Source organism: Neodiprion lecontei, chromosome 7 (assembly GCF_021901455.1).
Source record: "Neodiprion lecontei isolate iyNeoLeco1 chromosome 7, iyNeoLeco1.1, whole genome shotgun sequence".
Lineage (NCBI taxonomy): Eukaryota > Metazoa > Arthropoda > Insecta > Hymenoptera > Diprionidae > Neodiprion > Neodiprion lecontei.
Genome location: NC_060266.1, coordinates 17,205,806 through 17,221,098, shown reverse-complemented (window position 1 = coordinate 17,221,098; position 15,293 = coordinate 17,205,806). Strand labels below are relative to the sequence as shown.

Here is a 15,293-nt window from a genome sequence, read left to right as displayed (position 1 = left end):
ACGTTACATTGACAATTTTGTCCAATGGAAATTGTCGGATACCTACAATTAGATAACTGACGATAAGTTCACGACTTTGGATAAAACGTTACATAATTGGGATAATGCGTCAATAAAGAGAAAGAAAAATCAATGAAAATAACAAAAAGCCTAATTTTGGAAGAAGCCGCAAAGGTCGACGGTTTCATGAAGTAACATGAAGGATGGGACGTTTGTATCTGCAAAAGTTTCAACCATGTTGAAAGAACGTAGTTGGCACGTTCGGAAAAATTAGAAAAGAACATCCTTACAAATAAATAACCTTATAACATTACGCTCTTTCTTTCAGTAATTGGGTAAAAAAAAAACCGGGGGTCAAATTGTTAATACGTACTTGGCAGGACTTATAGTAGGGATTATTTGCATCACTGCTGTAAGGAGGTGTTGGATTATACACTGGGCTTTCTAGCCTCGCTCGATCTCCATAATGCAAGCTTCCCGACATATTTACATATACGTAGTTCCCTGCCATTATAGTAAACGAGAATATCATTAATGTTTCATTGCGTATAGATGCTGCATACCCAGTTTACAGTTACTGGGTGGTACCTTATTATTTCTGTGTTTGAACTTACCAGATGTGTTGCGGTAAGTGTGATCATAGCTGGGCCCGATTCTTTCAGTTGGGATTGGTCCTCTATGACGTGTCCAATTCAGAGGAAGGGAAGGATCATTTCTCCATCCGCACCAACCGTCTTCAAAATTACACTTTCCATTCTCCGGGACTTTGTCTGTTGCAGGGGAAAATAAATAGAGAGTTTTATCAGAAAGTTAAATGCAACATTGATAGGTACAGTAACTTATATTGGTTCTGACACGTTCGATATCCTTAAAAATTTTACGATCCACGGTGTTGAATGAGCACCGCTTGCACTACCGGCCACGTGCCTGCGCCTCAGACCGAGCAGCATACAAAAAAGAGTCTGCGGCGCGGTAGTATACATATATCAGTGGCGGTGCGCGACCGGCAGTACAAACGGTGCTCATCCAATACCGTGGGTCGTAAAATTTCTAGCCATATCAAACGTGTCAGAATGAATCTAAGTGCCTGTACATTATATACATTTTATTAGGCACAGTGTAATTGCATTTGTGTATTGTTCCAAGAGAAAATATATTCTGAATTGTCTATGATAAATATTTGTAGGGCTGAATGAAAAAATGTTGTTGATTTGCTACGTTAAAATGTGCGATTTCTATTCAAAAATATTTCATTTCGTAATTTCGAATTATGTTGATCAAACTCACCACATTCTAGCATCTCGTCTTCGCCATATGCACAGTCCGCGGTCAGGTCACAGATGCGAGTTTTATTTAAACATGAGCCGTTACTACACCGGAACATATCATCCGTACAAGTTACACCAAGTGGTGGTGATTCTGAATCAAATAGAAGCAAGAATTTGATTCAACTATGATTACAACTATGAACTATGAAGATTGCAACTTCACAGTGTCCAAACATGCAGCATAACCATGTAAAAATGTTGCAAGTTTCAACTTTTAATAATATTCCTAATTAAGTCTTATGACCGTGAAACGTGATGTTCCTGATATGTGGATGGACAAATAAGTGCTGTGTGCGTCTCGTCAAGTTTTAAATACTTTTGTCTCAACTGAGGAGTTATTACGGTGTTCGTTATTTTGCTCGTTTTAGATTTTTTTAGATTTGCCCCTAAAAATATATACGTATTATAGTGCAAAAAAACCCCTGTACATAAAAAAATTGTTGGATAATATTAACACGTGCCAGTGGGTGATTAAAATTTAAAATTTAAAATACATTGAAAAATTCGATCTTTTTCAATTATTTTTTTCATACTAAAATGGACTGAACAGATAAACTTGATGCTCCAGAAGAATGATTATACTTCCAACTGAACGTTGGAGTAAAAAACTTTGGAGTAAGTGCACATATTCCGTAGATAACGGCATCCAATTAAACCGTAAAAATTATGGTTTTGTGAAGTATAAGAGTTTTGAGAATCGATGAATTTTTATTTGTTCTTTTTTCCTTTGATCAGTTGGAAGTATAAACATTGTTCTCAAACATCAAATTGATTTTATCAGTTCACTTTACTTTAATTAAAAAACAAAAAAATTAAACAACATCGAATATTTCAATGTATTTTACATTTAAAATTTGAATTACCTAGCAGCACCTATTAATATTTTCCAAAAAATGTATTATTCACAGGGATTTTTTTTTCCTATAATGTGAAGATATTTTTTAGGGGAAATCAAAAAATTTCCAAATTGACCAAAATAACGGACACCCTAGAAGTTCTTCGAAAACTTTTGTGTTTCCTTGTAACCTCTTGTAATCCATTATATTTATAATGTTCTCTTTGAAATTATTTGTAATGTTTTATATTTTCTTGTAACATTTTGTAATGACTTTTTATTCCAAGCTTCATCTTTATAATTCTTGAATTGCTGCAGGTAACCTTCGTAATCATGTGTAATCCTTGTAATCCTTTACATTCTTTGAAAATTCTGTAACCATCGTGATTTCGTTGTAATCTAGCTAATAATCTTAGCAGTCTTCTTGTAATCTCTATAACTTCTGTTACAAACTTATGATCTGTATAATCGTCAATAGTATATCATTTGACACTGTACATCATTTTTACATAGTGATTAAGCTCTTGGCCACAACATTTTTTGCGTTGGCCATGAGCCGCCATTTGAATAATTGCCAACATTATATGACAAAAGTGTTACCTGCCTTGCAGAAAATTAGTACTGCACTACTATAGCACTAGAATACTGGATTTCTTATTTAACAAGCCATTTATATTCACTTTGGATTTCAAAATCACTAAGTTGAGTAAGGAAGAGGTGGGCAAAACAGAACTCTGTACAATCAAATGCGATTTCAAAAAATGTCGACAACGTTTAAAATGTAGTTTTAGGCCAACGACACAAAAATTGCACTATCGAAATTGGTTTAACGTTATTCCTGCCTTAAGGTCATCTAGTACTCCTACCTTTACCGAGCGAACAATCTCACCCTTTTTCTTCGTATATTAACTAAAGAAACGAACGGAAAAGGTTTAAATTTCGGCGGTGGATGCATTCGTTTGTTTATTTACTATAGGAAGAAAAATGGTGAGTTTGCTTGGTAGGTAAAGGTAGGAATACTACATGACCTTAAGTGGCCCATTTTACCCACGTCTTCTTTATCTGCTTCTCACTCTATTTTCACACGTGGACCCACCTGGAAAGCATTCGGAAAGCTGAATATTATCAACAGCGATACTGGAATTTGCGGATGGCGTTGTCATTTCCAATACGACTCGATATGGCTGAGTAATAATACCCAAATTGAAACGAGTCTTTTCCCATCTGTTAAAATACAAATTTTCTTCAATTTTTATTGAACAAATATTGTTATGGCATAAAATCGATTGATTTTATTCTGGCAAACTAGTCTCAAAACTCATTCTATGATAATATTACAGTTTTTCTATTCGCCTTACAATAAGGCTTAAATTTTCAGATGCTATAAACAGAGTGTTGTAGAAAATTTGTGGAAATCTTATCAGCGAGCAGAATAAGCCCAAAGTATTAGAATTGGATCAAAAACACCGCAGTTTAATTTTTTTTGAAAGTTCAAATTGTAAAACTTTTGCTGAAATTATTGATGTCTCAGCTTGTGTTACTCAATATTTTCTTACATTAAGTCCTATTAAATAACAGAAACATTGTATCATTCGTGTTCACCATCATATGCACAAATAACGCTACTGAAAAATTTCCAACTTTTTTCTGTTCCTAACTTTTAATTCCTCCTTAAAAAATCTTATGAACTTGTCTTGCGAGATGAAAACATATTTTTAAAGTAATGAAGTTTGACTCGTTTTGGTAATTAATCACTTTTAAGATAGTTCCTCCCAAAATTCGTTTTCTTGCAATCGCTCTAAAAAAAATATATATATATATATATATACTTTTGTTACAATGTTTTACGTGAACTGACAAAATCCAACTTAGCTTGGCCGTGCCAAAATCACCAGATATTAATTGTAAAAATTTCAACTCCGAACACGTGATTTCTTATCTAGCCAGCCTCCAGCGACATCCTATAGGATCTACGTTTCCATGGGAAGTACCACCTTATAAGCGTAATCCAAAAGTGATGTAAATATTTTCGAAAAAAGAAATCTTCATCTTCACTTACTGGGCAAGATTATTTCCAGATCGTTCAACAGAGACGACGCTTGTATGATTACTTGTTTCTATAACGAGACTTATGATACCATTGAGCATTTGTACTTGATGCAACGCCAACTCAAGAAGGCACTTACTTCCGGTTCTTGGAATCAACTTAGACCAAATATGGCCCTTTCCCTGTCCTCTTAGCCACAAAAAATGTCCTGTTATGAAGAAAATAATTATAGTCATAATCAATACCAAATAAAAAACAGCAATAAGAATAGCTATTACCATTTGGCAGTTTGCTAGCGTCTGCTTCGAGCCCGAACGAAGATGTTTCGGAGGCCGAAACTTTGCGGAATCCATTCGTCATGTTCCACGACCAATCGCAGGTGTCCTCAAAATCACAGTGACCCAAAAAGGGCGGTGGGGCCGCATTGAGAAGGGTCTGGAGTTCTCTAATTCCTCCTGAAAGTCTTGGAGTACCCTCGACATGAGTGCAGTAGGATAAGGTGAAGAGAAAAAAAAAACTGAGCAATACTGGGAGAGGAGCATCGCTGATTGGCCTTGTCCTTCTGTCACGACAATTTTTTAAAACGGTCCTTAACGAATTGGTTTGATAAATCAAATCCGTCCGCGCGTTGCACATTACTTCTATTTTTGATTATTCAAGATATTTAGTCAGACCCATTTTACGATATCGGCTTTTTTCCAATGCTTGGTCACTTTAAGAAGACTAGGTTTTCATTTACTTGTTTATGTTATTCTTATGTAATTTCTTGCCCACCACTTCACCTCAACTTTTAAATAACTTATTATGAAATTCAAAGTGACATTGAAACATTCACAATAGTTTTCATTTATATCAATAATTAATTAACTTTTTCTCACTGCAGTTGCTCATACCCAGCTGCTGAAGGATTCTGCAACAAAAATAAAACAAGTGGTTAAAATGAGTGACCTTATTTTTAATGTTTTAAATTTTTCAAATCAATTGACCTATAAATTCCGAAATTTATGCAGTTTTTAATTGAGGAACGTTGCGCCGATTCAGACAAAAATGATAAAAATCCGTTGATCCACTCTCGAGATATTATTATTTATTTATTTTTTCTAGACGTTGGTATCGAGTAACTCAAAAACCACTGAACCAATCATATCCTTCTAAGTGTTAGTTTGAGAAAAGCCTGTTCGATTGAGACTGAATCATCCAAATTTGTTCATTCGGGTGAAAAATACCATTTTGTATAAAAAAATGTGCGTTTACGCAACAAATTTTATATTCATAATTCCGGAAAAACTACTGAACCGATTGTAATGAAATTTGGGTGTAACATCGAGTGCTTGAAGAAAATTGTCCACGTAACTTTTCTCTGGATCATTTTTTTTTCTACCTGAATATCTGTTTGTGACAGCTTATAACGTTATTTGCAAAAAAAAAAAAAAAAAAAAATGGGTGCGTGTACTTATGTACGCGCGTGAGAAGTTATACTTCTTTGGCATCATTAAAAAACAATAAAACAAATAACGGATGTCTTACATTATATTTAAATAATCTATTAAATTTTTGTCACGAACTTTTTATTAAATGTTCTATTAAATTTATTTCTTTATTTTGTAAATATTAAAAAACCAATAATAAATATTCAACATTGATAATTTAATAATATTTAGTATTAATTATATTAAGTAATGATATTTTAATTTATATCAATAAATAATATATACGGATAACTAACCTCAATTATATTGGAGCACTTGAAAAAGTATTTTAGCACAATTTTTTCACTAATATTCACAAATAGTAAATAATATTAATCCAAATATTCAATTTAAATCACTACTGAATATATTTTATTGCCACATATATAATTCGCACTTGTATGAAAATAAAACACGTGTTGTGACTGTAAAAACTAAAACCATGTGGATAAATATTTAGCTTTTTTTCGAGACTTAATGAATTCGGTTGAGTGGGCAACTTTATCCTGTTAATTTTGTGTTACAGTGATGCGCGCGCATGAATTCGGTTGAGTGGGCAACTTCATCCTGTTAATTTTGTGTTACAATTTTGTGTTACAGTGATGCGCGCGCATCCTGAAATTTCACTCTCATCAGTTTTTCATAACGCGCCTAAAGAAGTATAACTTCAAAAAAATCGCTTAAAGCTATTACAAATACACATCGATAGAAAATAGTTCATTAATTTGCTCCAAACTTTGTTCGAAAAGAAAAATAAAGAATAATGTAAAGTAGCTTTATGGTATCATATTATAAAGTGATGCGCTAGACATTTTTTTCTAAAACATCTCTCTACGATTACTAGTCTGAAGTTTTTGTTAAAAATAAATAAAAACCACCTTTGTCGCTCACCTGCGGTTCTTATAATACAAGTGTATAGAAAAGAGATTTTAAATCCTATTACTACTGTGGCTGTAATGTTTTGACCACAAGCAGAAAGTTTAAGTTTTGCTGCAATATTTTTGCGTTGTTATGATTGCTCGTAAAAAACGACGATATTTCTGTGATATTCCGATTGTATGTGGTACAAATCATGATATCGATATATTGTGCACTACACTAGAAACGCATGGGTCGAAGCTTACATTTTCATGACCATTCCTTATTAGACGAAAGATTTCTTTCTTATTATAAGAGCTCTAGTAATAATAGTCACGTTCACGACGGAAAAGGAAATTCTCCGCACCTACTTCTTTTTATTACTAAGAGCTCGAGTAGTAGGTTTTTATTTCGCCAAAGTGAATGACACAAATGGCAAAAATATTTTAAGTGTCAAAAATGACCATAAAGTAAGAAATTAATCACATTAGCAAAAAAATTCGAAACTTTCAATGAAATGGCAAGAGTGAAAACACCTATAAATTATATCAGGAAAAATGAAGTACAAAACGCTATGAAATCAGAATATTCTGCCAAGCAGAATACATCCTTTTACATCCTGCCTTGTTTTTTTGTTACGAAGTTATATTGAGCATTTGTACTCAATACAAGTAGTTGGGATTGGTGAGAAAATAATTACGACTAGCGAAAACTCCGGTATCTCAAGTGGATGAACAGAAAGTTACTCGTATATGGTCGTAGTCGTTCTGATTTGTCGATAGGCAGGTTCCCGAACATTTCTTTTTCCCACAACTCGAGAAACATTTCACAAACGGTGTGAAATCATCCAAGTCAGGGTCAGAGCACAAAAGATCAATTAATAGACAAGTGTCATGAAGGAATTACAAGATCCAAAGGATAACATAGAAATCTGTTCTGACCAAAATTTCAACTACGAAACTAATGATTAGATAATGTTATCCGCTATTCAAAGTTTTTAACTTTTACCATCAGACGGCAGACTGTTACAAAAACTTCCGATATGAATGTGATTTTTGAAGGTTGATCATTGTCTATGGCTGTACACATGCTGACTATACGCATCTTTAGTACTAAACAAAACGATCTTCAACAAGCTTACTTAATTCATGCTATGCGTTAATCCAAGGCTTAACATCTGTGCAAAAATAGCGTAGAACCGATTACGATTACAAAGATTACAAGTTGTTTACACACGTTGCAGAAATCACAAAGAAATTGTAAAGATGGCAGTAGAATGACACAAATTTTCAAAATTATCGCAAAGATTGCACAGATTACAAAATTATCACGAAGATTATATGGATTACAAAAGTCACAAGTGATTACGATGATTTTAAGATAGCATTTCTGTTCAGTCTCACTACGTCCTTAGAATGCAAAATCAATAAGCGGCAAAATTTCGACGCCAAATATCTGTGTTTAAAATTTCAAGTCGATTGGTATACGCGGTCGATCAGAATCGTGCGGCCAAGGCACTCTGGCGTGGAGAATAAAAAAAATGTTTATTTATAATATTTGACAGCTAATAAACACGGAACCTGACCGATTTCGATCAGGTTTTAACACTGAGGTCATATAACGCCTCCTTATACACGGTAAGATAGGGAAGTAGTTCACCCGGGTAAATAATTCACGCCTAGTTTTCGCCTGCAAGGTAACTTGGAATCATGAATCTAAATATGAGCGCTGTGTGTGTTTCAGATTAAATGTAAAATTGCTGAAATTTCATCATCATTCAAACGTTACTATTTTTTTATGTTCCGAACTTTACTATTATGTATGATGATATTTTTTCCTTGACTTGGTAATAGTTTGTGATAGTTTTAAATGACTCGTGAAGTAAAAGGGCTATGTTTGCGAGTCACCATCGTGTAGGTTTATATTGATTTTGGGGAAAATAATCTTGTTTCAACAAATAAATTATTTGTATCAACAAATGAAAGAGAATAATGATATTCATCACGCTCATTTCAGTTACACTTCAAACGTCGTCGTTCATGTTAACGAGTTAAAAATTTGACATGATGTACCTGCTTTTTTTTACGTGGCAAAAGTTAGGAAAAGAAAAAAATATATTCATCAAATCTCCAGCAGTGTCATTTGACAAGATCCGTACTGTATAATAGAGATATTATTGGACAAATTCTAATAACACAAGCTAAGGTACCAACAATTTGAGGCAAGATTTTATGATTCTAACGATCAGAACTATCAAACTCTTGTACCTTTTATACGATTATAATGTTTTTGGATTTATTTCGTTCAACATGCATAGGGATCTCTAAATATCGTCTGAGATAAAATTTTCAAGTACCTATTTTCAGAATAAATAAAACCTTTTTTGTGTGGGATCGATAGAACAATTGTTTGTCAATAATTACGTTTTTTTTGGATGTTTTTTAGTCAATTTGGTCAGCGAGGACAATGAGCTCACAAAAACTAAAACTGGATCAAAAGCATTAGAGTTTGAGCATTTTTAACGTCTTATTAGTAGAACCTTTTCTTATCGTTAAACTGCTTATGTTAACCATTATTTCTCGAATTCGTTCAGATTTATTTTTATTACATAGTCAGGATATAGTTTCATCCGTGTTCACCATAATTAGCAAATAACACCGCTTCAATCGATAGAAATAGCGGTTAAACGGTTGACGATTTTTCAACGGTTTTCTTCTCAATTACTATCTTTTTTCTGTGAGACATTAAATTTAAAATGAAAATCATCATATGTTGTCATCGCATACTGTAAACTCAATCCAGCAGAATACTTTTTGCTGATCATACTTTGTGTACACAACTGAAGAAATTATCCCCAATAAAATATTCAAACTTATTCCCGAAAAATCCCAGAGAGTACTTAGAAAATTTACAAGAAATTTCTTACATCAGAGATTCCATCTTACAGGACTTCCAATCGAAACATTAACCCTTTTCGGCACAGCATCTCATATACGAGATACCTTTTTTGAATCGGTTATTCAAGATTTATATTCAATTTTTGAGATACCGCTGTTATTTTTTATTTTTTTTTTTATTTTTTTGCGTAATTGGGCTTCTAAAATGTCAACGTTGATATTTTAAGAGAAATTATGATGATTCCGCGAATATAGTGAACGCTATGAGTAATCAAAGTGTTGAAATGCCTGTTTTTACAGAATTAATGTAATTGTGGGAAAGTTCTGGGGACTAGATAAGTGGAACTCGGTAATCCTGGTGTTTTGGGGTCGCTAAAAACGAATTCGAAGTCCAAATTTCAAAATTCAAAATAGTGAACCCAATATGGCGAACTGAAAATATGAAAATTGATCCGATTCGCCTGAAATTTGTTACCCGAGGGTTTCTGGGGTCGCTGAAAACGAATGAATTGTCAGAATTTCAAAACTCAAAATGGCGGATCCAATATGGTGGACTGAAAACATAAAAATTGATCCTATTCGCTCATATTGGATTCGCCGTTTTGAATTTTGAAAATTTCTCAAATCTGGCACCATTATGAAATCAGCGACCTCGAGAACTCTTATATACCCAGTTTCAAGGAATTTGACTGCAAGGAGAAATGTATGCTTCAAAGAGTTAAACTCCATATGGGGGAATTTTTCTCCCATGTGTGGAACCCTTGACGGAACCATTTGGAATTCCCAACTTAAAATATCGATATTTAGAGAGGACCTTATGTCAAATTCCAATGTTTCTCTCCGTTGGTTCCCGGAAACATTTTTGCGGATAAGATTTTTCACAAAAGCATGGTAAATTCATCTCAAATTACGATCTTCGATTTAAGCGACAGTCCTCACCATCTCGCATTTATTGATCGGTTTGCCGCGTGGACGAAGATAGTGGGGGATGCTTCTGGTCTCCGCGACCAGGCCCGTAGTATGGAATATGTATATCTATATATGTGCAAGCCGGTGCGCAGATACAGCATGAGCGGCGGGTACGCAACCTCGATTTAACAAGGTGCGATGCGGAGCCGGTCCCGCCACTCCCGGGAAAAAATATTTCATATCTACGTAGATCTAACACGCAAGATGTACGCAGATATAAATTTTTAGATAGATCTACGTGCAGCTAATTAGATTTCCCCAGATGCAATGAAATCTGCGTTAGTGCAATTTAATGTTGATCGATGTAGTTTTACACTTAACTACACGGGGATATAAATTATTCATATATAATTATACCTACTTAAATTGGTGACAATATGGGGGAATTGAAAAGTAAAACATACGTCGACGCCGTGAGGTATCGACCCCATACCCTACGTAATATTAAACTTGCACTCCAGCATCTGAGCTACGGTGCTCCATCAATAATGTATCATGTTTAGCATATAGATTGTATAACTAGCTCTCAGACGTATTTCAATAGCACCATATTTTCATCTTCCATTTTGAATGCTTTCCAAATTTAAAATTCAGAACCGTAATCAGTGATTTCAAGAATCCGCGATTTTCAAATTTTGAGACAATCGGAGGTAATGAAAAATTTTATTGACCTATTGGATAAATGCCTAAATTGCTTGGTCGTATCATATTGCTTCGCCGGTATAATAAGTGATGGACAAATTTCATTCGCATGTTTCTTAGTGGACTCAGTTTTCATGTACATCACTGCTGTGAGCTTACTATGCGTCAATCACGGAACACCCTATATATATCGGGGATGTCTTTTGCGTGGTGCGGCTACCGGAAGTCCAGCGAACACAATTGACGTCAAATATAGATATAATATACGTATATGACATTTTGCATGCTACGGTATACTTTTAAACATGTATTCAAGGATGATATTTCTAATTTTAGATTAAGATGTTGTATTATTGTAGTGTTTATGACTGATCGTATACGACAACGGAATGTATTGCTTATTATGAAATATCTATCCTATCCTTAAAAATATATTGTAAGAACAAATGAATTTCTTTCCGCATTTAATTAATTGGAATATTTCTCTTGAATCTGTGCCAATATTGACTTGAATATATAACATGTGTCGAACAATTAACAGCACCGTAATTTGAATTATAAATAATGCATATAATTCAGCAACACGTTACCGGGGACACAAAAATATTGTATACCTCTGTATGAAATTCGACTTATTATAGTATATATCTTTTCACATCGTTCTTGACTTAATGCAATTGACGTTTGCACTGTTTCAGATCAATTACGCAGCAATTAAATCACAACACTCAGAGAGCTGTTACAAATGAATGTATAAAAGTGGTTACTCTTAGATTGTAATGTAGGTTGAATTCTAGGTTATATGATCGAAATGTTATCACTGAAAAATATGGAGAAATTCAATTTTGGAGAAAAAACCTGTTTAATGCAATGAAATATTACAATTGCGACGTATCATATGATAAGGATTGGACGATAGATAAACTCCTTCGACAATATGTACGGTGTCTACGACCCTAAAAAAAATTTTCACGTATTAAATCATAACATGTTCTGAAAGAATTCGATGGTCAATTTTGTACAGTTTTTAAGCAACTATACAGCAAAGTGTATGATTTTTGATCTAGTATATTTGATGATTCTTGTTTTTGTAATTTATCATGCGATTTCTTGCATATTTTATAGAATTTACAAAAAGTTAAATTCTTTCAAAACATTTTATGATTTAACGCATGAACATTTTCAGTAGGGAACTATTTTATCACTGTCCTCATGCGCTGTGCCGTGCTGAATTACAATTAGATAGAAAGATGTTTCACCCAAATTCATAGTGTTACTTCAAGCAATTTCATAATTTTAATTGATTCCAAGACCCTTGTATCAGTTTATCATATTGTATCTTGCATCCGATGCACTTATCCCACATTGTATAAAGTATACTGTATGTTTCAAAAATCTTTCCAACATCCGTAACAACGTTTCAGTTAAAGTATTTCGAGAAGATTGAGGTATTTGAGGAATTTTGTTATGACTGCGAGGCCGTTGCAGTTGCCGTACGGTTTTGAAACATTTCAAGCACGTTTCATAAAATATTTTAACTAAAAAAGTCTTAAAATATTTTTAAAACAAGATTTCTTTGGCTCCTCTGTGGGATTACGTAGAAAGGTATACAATCCCACCTTCAAATGTGAGTGTAAACCATGAAGAATCCCCATAAAATGATGTTCATTTGCCCGTTGTATCACCATGGACGACAGTGGATGTTGATCGTAGGTAAAGCACAAACGTTATCCAATCTCAAGAGTTGAACGACGATATAATATGAAAGGACGTCGCACAGTATCACTCGGTGTTGAAAGCTGAGCACTTATTCAATAAACATCAGACGGCATCCGTACAAGCGTTATACAGACGTATAAAATCTAAACTTGAATCTCGCTTCCCGGTCAATTGGAAACGTTTAGCTGCACTGAGCACGAATGTCTTCAGAGACAAATGTGTTGTGGGATAAATTCGACTATGTGAAAAAGATAACGTAACGCGACGTCACTGACCTTCAGATTAAACCGTGATGTGATTTATCGCGAAATTGGGAAAGAATACTTTGATCGCAATTATCGGGTAAATGATGTTTTGCAACCTCGGTGGAATATATTATCGGGCCCACGCCCCAAGATACCGAACAGCGAGAAAGAGCGGACTAAACCAAGCTATACTCTCATGTCTCGCGTTTTCGTCGTACAAGATATTTGGGGAGCTTCCTAAACAGCAACGCGATCTGTTATTGGCGAAATTCAAGGACTCCGCCCCTCTAGACTACGGCTAGGGACTCGCGACTGCGCCCCTCTGGCTCTTAACAAGAAGGAAGGGGTTGCTGTCACGGTCCAAGCTCCAGCATCCAGGGATAAACGCACTCGATGTCTACGCGCCGTCGCAATCTCTGCATTATTACAAAAATTTCATTTAACCATCTTATGCTGCATGATCTGAATTACATTTGACTTCCACGAACCTTTGACGTTTTTAGATTGCGAGTCTGGATTGAAAAGTTTGTAAGCTTTATAGCCTAAATGTTTTGTTCCGCAATTTGCCTGTTAATACCTATTTGTTTATTTCACAAATTTTATTTTTACAAATCCAGATGTTCAAATTTGTTATCAAGATTCGTTTTATAATGCACACTTAACAGGTGAAAAACGATATAGTATCTTTGTATTGTTTGGATTATTATTTGTAGTTCTGTGACGGTATAATGTAATTATATCCCGCGTCTTAGTAACGGTGTCGAAATAGGCTGAGACGCAGAGAAATAGAGAAATGAAGAGATGTTCTAATAATAAATGGGGAAATTCGTTACTGTCGAGTTCCAGAATCCATTCGAGGTGAAATTTTTTTTTTAAAAACTCGTTAGAATTTCGATATAAAAGCTGACTTGAGATGTATATACATATATACGGTGATCCAACCGGTCTATCTCGCAGTACTGAACAGTTTAATTTTATTTGTGTGTACACCTATCTTATTTACTTATAACTTCAGTCGTAATTCGTCTGCGTATCTTATTTTGAGACCATATCTCTATGTTTGAGACAGCACGCGTACCTATTTGTGTCATATGAATCTAATCATTATCGCATAGACGGGTCCAGGAACTCCAACATCGCCGGCGTGATAGGGCCGCGGTCCTGTATACAGACTCGAAACTACCCCAATTTTACGGTGGTGCGAGAGAATGTTATTTTGAGGCTAATTTGGTAGTTCTATCAAGGGCCACGCAAATCGCCACAGTCACAAAATATATTATGCAATTCACAACCGAAGCTGATGCATAATCATGGTCAAACCTGACAACATCTTCGTATTTAATTTTTGCAAATGTTTTGAAATATGTGCAGTATTCTTTCTAAAAATTATTGGGTAATCTGATAATGAAGCTAAAGGCCTGTGAGTTTCTTCTTGCACTGTACAATTTCCAAATTTTGGGGGTTTCAACAGTTGATATATTCATATTAATTTATAAAATTGTAAAAATGAGGGAAACGTAGGGTGGTCATTAGCAGCGCTCGCTTGCCGGATAATCCCAAAAAATTTCTGCAATATAGATTATATACCATTTCATAGCTCAAATAGGCTGGTCACAAAAAAAATATAATATCGAATACCGCAATATTGACATACTTAGTTTAAATTGCAATACAAATTGGGTTCACCCCAAGATGTAAAATCGTAAGGCACAACAAATATAAAATGTGTATGATTTTGAAGATACGTGTTCGAACACTGTGTTCCGCCATTATTGTTTACAATGGTCCGACAGTTCCGTAGCCCTCTCGTGGGCGTGAAACGAATTATGCAAAAATAATAACAAACCTCATCATTGTCGGGATGGGGCAGCTGGAACACCTATTATTCTTACACCGTGGCCACCCGTTAGAGAGCGCCCTTCTTTTATACGTTCCATACTATGCTTTGTGTCTATAGAAGTTTGTTCCGTACGCGGATGGAATGCCACAATGAGAGGTTAAGTTCTTGTATTCAAACACGTTAACGATAACGATTAATTGATGTAATGAACCAAGGAAAGAAACTGTTGCTTGGTCAGATAAATATAATAAGAAAAATATATTCTCCGTACCCAACACTCTATGACGTGTTTCTATCTCTTTTTTAAACAAAATTTCCCACCAGGGGCGCTTAAGGCTAGGATTTCATGGGCAACAAAAAGTAGTAGCAGCAACAGCAATTCGCTGAACGTTACTAGCACTTCCAGAGGAAGTTTTTGCTGCATGAAGTTCATTTACCAGAATC

The 15,293-nt window shown here is 34.7% G+C and overlaps 1 protein-coding gene across 1 annotated transcript in view; it reads right to left on the bottom strand.

The window, feature by feature from the left end:
- The window catches only part of LOC107222897 (ALK tyrosine kinase receptor-like), a 42,989-nt gene extending 29,660 nt beyond the window's left edge, over positions 1-13,329 (bottom strand). Inside the window, exons 1-8 of the mRNA XM_046745025.1 lie at positions 12,665-13,329; positions 5,104-5,120; positions 4,489-4,673; positions 4,223-4,418; positions 3,260-3,387; positions 1,288-1,419; positions 615-770; positions 374-504 (exon numbers count right to left, since the gene is read on the bottom strand). Of these exons, the coding sequence (XP_046600981.1) occupies positions 374-504; positions 615-770; positions 1,288-1,419; positions 3,260-3,387; positions 4,223-4,418; positions 4,489-4,673; positions 5,104-5,120; positions 12,665-12,733 (1,014 nt within the window). The 5' untranslated portion in view covers positions 12,734-13,329. The remainder of the gene's footprint in view (positions 1-373; positions 505-614; positions 771-1,287; positions 1,420-3,259; positions 3,388-4,222; positions 4,419-4,488; positions 4,674-5,103; positions 5,121-12,664) is intronic.
- Between the last annotated feature and the right edge of the window lie 1,964 nt (positions 13,330-15,293).